The sequence below is a fragment of the Colias philodice genome, chromosome 15, assembly GCF_061535455.1.
Source record: "Colias philodice isolate Cphi_HAF_F1 chromosome 15, ilColPhil1 Martin Lab GWU primary, whole genome shotgun sequence".
Classification (NCBI taxonomy): Eukaryota; Metazoa; Arthropoda; class Insecta; order Lepidoptera; family Pieridae; genus Colias; species Colias philodice.
Window position 1 is genome coordinate 443,270 of NC_143100.1, and position 7,074 is coordinate 450,343.

Here is a 7,074-nt window from a genome sequence, read left to right on the forward strand (position 1 = left end):
TTTTTATCCCTTTCACACCTAACTTGCCAAGTTAGGTGTGAAAGGGATAAAAAAACATACAGGCGTCATTCCATGTCATATAATTATTTTTCTTGTTACAAGTTAATGTTCATACTGAAATCTCCAGTGTATTAGATATAAGCTTCTTGGAGCCAATATAATAGGCAACATTTGACGTCTATCAATTTTATTCAAGAGAAACTTCTTAAATTTAATTTTTAAAATTTAGTGTAACATTTTTTAAAGTGAAACTTTTATTACATCGTCTCAAACTTTCTGGTCTGTGTAGCGCATGTCGCATGTATCGCGGCTGCCGAGTAGGTATACCTACTCGGCAGCCGACTGTCACGCGACATGCGCTACACAAAGCAGTGTTCGGAACCGTTCGAACAGTTTCACTTTTATCGTGGTTTCATAACACCACACAACATTTTTTCGTTACGCGTGACATTTTTCCGTTACGCGCCAACTTTTCTTATCCCTACCGACCCTATCGACCCGATATATAAATCACGCGTGGTGCGTGATTTGACGTATTTCTGTAAAGTTGCATATACAATATACATATTATAGTAAATTATTTTTTGAAAAATAAGTTCTATAAATCGTATAGTTCTAAAAATATAAATCTTTTTTATTTCTTACTTTTCCGTTTTTGAAGTCGGTTGTTTTTAACGCAGTTATTGAAGTGAAACTTCTTTATCGGGGGTGGACAAAAATTTTGTGAGACATTTTTTGCGCCGCGCGCGTGACATTTTTGCGTTACGCCGTACTCGTGACATTTTACTTAGGTGTTATTATGGTATTTATTTTTCTAAGTTATTTAAAATTAACCTCACTTTTTGATTGTATTTTTCAATTTTTTCAATTTTATTATAATATGTATAGATACACTAACACGTGGGTGGAATTATGTATAAATTTTTTCTAATACTTGAATGTTATTGTGGTACATATTTATTTTTCTAATTCTAAAATATTTACAGTTATTCTCAGTTTTTGATTGAATTTTTTAAAACACCAACACGTGGGCGTGATCATGTTATTTATTTTTCATCTCTGTCTTAATATGTATATATTATGTACTATGTGCGTCATTAATTTCTGACTGTTTCGAGATTTGGTGCAAAATAAAACAGTGTGTAAATAAAATTAAACAATTGAGTAAAAGTATAATTTCATAGATAACACGTTGAGAAGTTCCCTGTATAAATATATATACATATCTTGTATAAATACATACATAATATGCCTATAGATCTTTACTCAATTGTTTTATTTTATTGATTTTTTACAAATTTTATTTACACACTATTTTATTTTGCACCAAATTTCGAAACAGTCAGAAATTAATGACGCACATATTATATTATATACGTTTTAATATAGAATATTTTTTATTTTACAACCTTTACAACTTGATCATTAGGAATTTATTACCTCTATTGTTCGAACAAAAATAAGTTACCGACCGCGACTTTAAGAACGTGCCGACAATGTAAGTACACTATTGTTTCTTAGAAAACATTTTAGGAGTATACGATAATAAATCTATGACTCACGTAAACACGTGTTTGCTTGATTGGTGTCAGGTGTTCAATTATAATTTTATGAATTCAAAATTTATAAGAATAAACCTCAAACTCTCTGTCCAATCAAAATCCGCCTAAGTCGAAATCCTTTATAAGCTGAAAACGGCAGTGGCCGGCGTAAATATTCAAATAGGTAGCGAGGAGCGAAGCGACGAGCATCTTAGGTTAACATTTGAACTACCGCACGAGCCGAGCGAGCGAAGCGAGCGAGTTGCAGCAGCGGCCGGTGTAAATATTTAAATAGGTAGCGAGGAGCGAAGCGACGAGCATCTTAGGTTAACTTTTGAACTACCGCACGAGCCAAGCGAGGTAAGCGAGCGAGTCGCGGCAGTGGCCGGCGTAAATATTCAAATAGGTAGCGAGGAGCGAAGCGACGAGCATCCTAGGTTAACTTTTGAACTACCGCACGAGCCGAGCGAGCGAAGCGAGCGAGTTGCAGCAGCAGCCGGTGTAAATATGTAAATAGGTAGCGAGGAGCGAAGCGACGAGCATCTTAGGTTAACTTTTGAACTACCGCACGAGCCGAGCGAGCGAAGCGAGCGAGTTGCAGCAGCGGCCGGTATTTAAGTAGGTAGCGACGAGCGTGTGACTAACGTATTTCTTTAATATTGTATATAGTAAATTATTTTTTGAAAAATAAGGACATAAAGAAGTTTCACTTCTTACGTGTGTACTCTAGTACACGCACACATTTTTTTTTTATTAGTGAATATTAAGCTTTCCGTGCGATTAGAGCTTTTTATGAAAATTAAGCTCTCCGTGTGATTAGAGCTTCTTGTGAAAATTAAGCTCTCCGTGCGATAAGAGCCTTTAATGAAAATTAAGCTCTGCGTGCGATAAGAGCTTTTTGTGAAAATTAAGCTCTCCATGCGATTAGAGCTTTTTGTGAAAATTAAGCTCTCCGTGCGATTAGAGCTTTTTGTGAAAATAAAGCTCTCCATGCGATTAGAGCTTTTTGTGAAAATTAAGCTCTCCATGCGTTTAGAGCTCTTTGTGAAAATTAAGCTCTCCGTGCGATTAGAGCTTTTTGTGAAAATTAAGCTTTCCGTGCGATATGAGCTTTTTGTGAAAATTAAGCTCTCCGTGCGATTAGAGCTTTTGTGAAAATTAAACTCCATGCGATTAGAGCATTTTGTGAAAATTAAGCTCTCCGTGCGATTAAGAGCTTTTTTGTGAAAATTTAGCTTTCATGCGAATAGAGCTTTTTTGAAAATTAAGCTCTCCATGCGATTAGAGCTTTTTGTGAAAATTAAGCTCACCGTGCGATTAGAGCTTTTTGTGAAAATTAAGCTTTCCGTGCGATTAGTTTTTTTGTGAAAATTAAGCTCTCCGTGCGATGAGAGCTTTTTGTGAAAATTAAGCTCTCTGTGCGATGAGTTTTTTGTGAAAATTAAGCTCTCCGTGCGATTAGAGCTTTTTGTGAAAATTAAGCTCTCCATGCGATTAGAGCTTTTTGTGAAAATTAAGCTCTCCATGCGATTGGAGCTTTTTGTGAAAATTAAGCTCTCCGTGCGATTAGAGTTTTTATGAAAATTAAGCTTTCTGTGCGATTAGAGCTTAATGAGAAAAATTAAGCTCTCCATGCGATTAGTTGTAACTTGTAAGTGAATATTAAGCTTTCCGTGCGATTAGAGCTTTTTATGGAAATTTAATACTATACTAATTTAATACTATAAAATCTTATATGATGTAGAAACAACTGAACTTAAGGAGAAGATAGACTCCTTAAGTCAAATGTTAACTGATGTGAACCAGAAATATTCTTCTGCCCAAATGCAAATTAACGAGCATATACAAGAGGCAGATTATCTTATTAAGTTGAGCAATGAGAATATGGATCGTTTTGAGTCGCTGACCAATAAATATGTATGTCAGTGTTCAAACAATGACAATGAGCAACCGTCGCCCCATAAGCCTGACTACACAGACATACATAGTGTTAAACCCACTACCACAATTCCAACCAGTAATACTAAATACCTTTCAAAGCAGGAAATAATTGTGTTGTCAGATAATATTGGTCAGGGATTTGGCGCTATGCTCAACAACTTAGGGCTTAAAGTTACTAATGTTTGTACGCCTAACAGTTCATTTAAATATATAATCAAATCACTGGATCATTTCAGCTTTAATAAGAATAATATTGTAATTATATTATATGGGGATAGTTTAAATATAAATAATAAGGATATTGATGTAGGATTAAAAAAAATGTTAGATATTAGTAGTAAGACTAAATGTAAATTTATGTTGTGTACCTTGCCATACCTACCTGGTTTAACACAAGAACAAAATAGATTAATTCATAATATGAATTTAAAATTGTATAACCTAACAAATCATCATCGTGATGCATTTATTTACTTTGACATTAACTCATGTATTAAATCTTTTACTTTGACAAAGAATACAGTGTATCTGCCATATAGATATAAGCGTGAACTTGCTATGTTAATAGCATATAATATTAACCAGTCTGGTACATGTTCGGTATCAGACCATCAATCTACTATAATTTTATGTAGTAGTAATTTTATACATCAACCTAGATTAAGTGTAGACAGACAATCTAGCCCTAAGCTAGATTTAAACTAGTAGATAAGACAACAGCTAAGCAGTCTTTTTCCATTGTGCATCAAAATATTCAAGGCTTGGCTAGCAAATTGTTAGAAATAGAATTGTTTCTGAATGATAACAATATTAAAATATTTTGTGTAACAGAACATTGGCTTAAACAATGTCAGTCGTTAGTAAATATTGAAAATTACAAATTAAAAAGTATATACTTTAGGACACAGGCTATTCACGGAGGTTCTGTTATTTTTGTACATGATAGTGTAAAATGTAAAGAACGAACTGACATTGTTAGTCTTTCTCTAGAACGGACCATTGAACTGTCCTGTGTGGAGCTGGAGCGTTATATTATTGTTTGCGTTTATAGACCCCCTTCCAGTGACTATAATATGTTTGAGACAGTCATGGAAGAAATATTAAAGCGTCTAAGCAGGAGTAAAAAAAAAGTTATAGTATGTGGTGATTTTAATATTGATTTACTTTTACAAACACAAACGGCTACACGAATTGTTAATTTGTTTCAGTCATTTAATCTATATAAACTTTTTAACGAACCCACACGAATTACACCTACTTCTGCAACTTGTATTGATAATATATACTGTGACTGCATCTGTTTAGAGAAAAATATTCTCAATACATTGACTTCGGATCACTGTGGCCAGAAAGTAGTTTTTGAATGGGATTGCATACCTACATTTAAAAGGATTAATGTTAGGCCTATAACTAAAAAAGGCATTAATAAATTTAGGAATAATATTAATAAAAACCTGCCCGTACTAAATGATCAATCCTATCCTAATAGTCCTTGTGAAATGTTAAAAAATCTTTTTAATTTAGTACATAAAGAATTTGAAAAAATATTTAAAGTTAAATCTTTAAATATTACCAAGGATTTACCATTTAGTAAATGGGCGACAGCTAGTATACATAGGTGCAGGAACATTCTTTATGAATTATATGGTATGAAGCAATATAATAAAGACCCATCTTTTCTTAGTTATGTTAGAAATTACTCAAAAATTTTTAAAAAAGTTTGTTTCACTGCAAAGCGTTTGTATATCAAAGAAAAAATACGCGACTCTGATAATAAAGTTAAAACAGTTTGGTCAATTATTAATGGTGAAATGGGTAAAAGCAAATCAAGTAATACCATAAAACTTGTAAATAATGACAGGGTTATTGACAAAAGTGCTGATGTTGTGCTTGCTTTTGAAGAATTCTTCAGTAGTGTCCCTGCTACTATTACTAATAGTTTAAATTCGTCTTCAGCACTTGCAGAGACCTTTTTGAGGGACCATGTTGCGGAGTGCAGTACATTATTTGAATTACGACACGTAACTGCTAATGATATTGTTACTGCCTTTAAGACGCTTAATCTTAAAAATACTTGTGATCTTTGGGGAATGTCCGTAAATTTAGTTAATAATATAATAGAAAATATTGCGAAAAATTTAGCTTCCATATTTAATAAGTGTTGTGACTATGGTACATTTCCTAATTTACTAAAGCTTAGTAAAGTTATACCTTTATTTAAGAAGGGCGATCAAGAAGACTGTAACAATTATAGACCTATCTCTATTTTACCAACATTAAGTAAGGTATTCGAGAAGTTAATATTAACCCTCTTCCGCTCGGATTGTGTTAGTGTTCAGACGTGTATTTTGCTGCGCCGCTTCTTTAAAACCGGTTTACCTTGACTACTTAAACTACGGACTTTTTCAAAAATGTCAAAAGTACAAAGATCCCCACCCGGTAACAAAGTGCACCATGTCTCGTCTGAAAATGATATTACTAGACTTGATCCCGAAAATACCTTAATTGGAAGAAGGCAAAAGAGGCTTCGTACCGATGTTCACTCCTCCGAGGAGAAATCTTTGAAAGAAGAACTACTTGCTATGCTTACTACTTGGAAAAAGGATCAAGATATGACATTCCAAGCTATGAGAACTGAAATTGCTGAGTTGAAACAACAGTTAACTGGAATACAACACCAAAATACAGAATTAGAAAAATCTATCAATTTTTTGTCACAACAGTATGAAGATATCAAAGAAAAACTCTCCTGTATGGATAAAGAAAGGCGTGAACAAGTGCTACAGATTTCTACTTTGGATAATAGAATTGATGATATGCAAAAAAAGGCGAAGTTCACAGTTTTGGAGTTTCGTAACTTACCTCAAGCACAACAAATAAAGTCTGAGACACAACAAGATTTATTTGATATTGTTCAAAGAATGAGTAATGCATTAAATATCGAATTACAAAAATATGACATAAGGGATATCTTTCGAATAAAAGGAAAATCTGGTAATTCAACAATTATAGCAGACTTTACATCCGTGTTAACTAGAAATAACATTCTAAGTGCAGTGAAACAGTATAACAAAGATAACTCACAAAAATTAACCTCCTCGTCTATTGGACTACCCGGTCCAAGCTCACCAATATTTGTATCTGAGAGTTTAACAGACAAAGACAGAAGGCTATTTGCTGTGGCGCGTAACAAAATTAAAGAATTAGGTTTCAAATTCTGTTGGACAAATAAGGGAAGAATTTTTGTGCGTAAATCTGAAGGTTACCCTCGCTATGAAATTAAAACGGACTCTGATTTGTTAAAGTTAAAATCAACCTGACTATATTATTATTTGTGCCAATTTACATTTGTATTGTTTAGTTTTCCAATAATGTATTTTAAAGTCTTAGATATATTTTTAATGTACTTTTCTCAGTGTATCCAAAGCCTTATCACTTACTCATTACATTATAAAATTATTTTACATCTACCCACACTAACTCGCATAGCTACTTATCACATTCTGTACCCTATTGCAAAGACAGAGAATACAACTACCATGTTTAACTACACAAATCGTAAAATTATAAATTTCTTCATTACTCAAAACAA

The 7,074-nt window shown here is 33.3% G+C and overlaps 1 protein-coding gene across 1 annotated transcript; it reads left to right on the forward strand.

Annotated features, from left to right (window-relative positions):
- The first annotated feature begins 5,893 nt into the window (after positions 1-5,893).
- Positions 5,894-6,802, forward strand: LOC149482000 (uncharacterized). Its single transcript, XM_089704090.1, has one exon. It carries the CDS (start codon positions 5,894-5,896, stop codon positions 6,800-6,802), a length of 909 nt encoding a protein of 302 aa, XP_089560216.1.
- The last annotated feature ends 272 nt before the right edge of the window (positions 6,803-7,074 follow it).

What these genes read in the sequence shown, in the direction of transcription:
- LOC149482000 (XM_089704090.1), top strand. Translation starts at nt 5,894, where the DNA reads ATGTCAAAAGTACAAAGATCCCCACCCGGTAACAAAGTGCACCATGTC.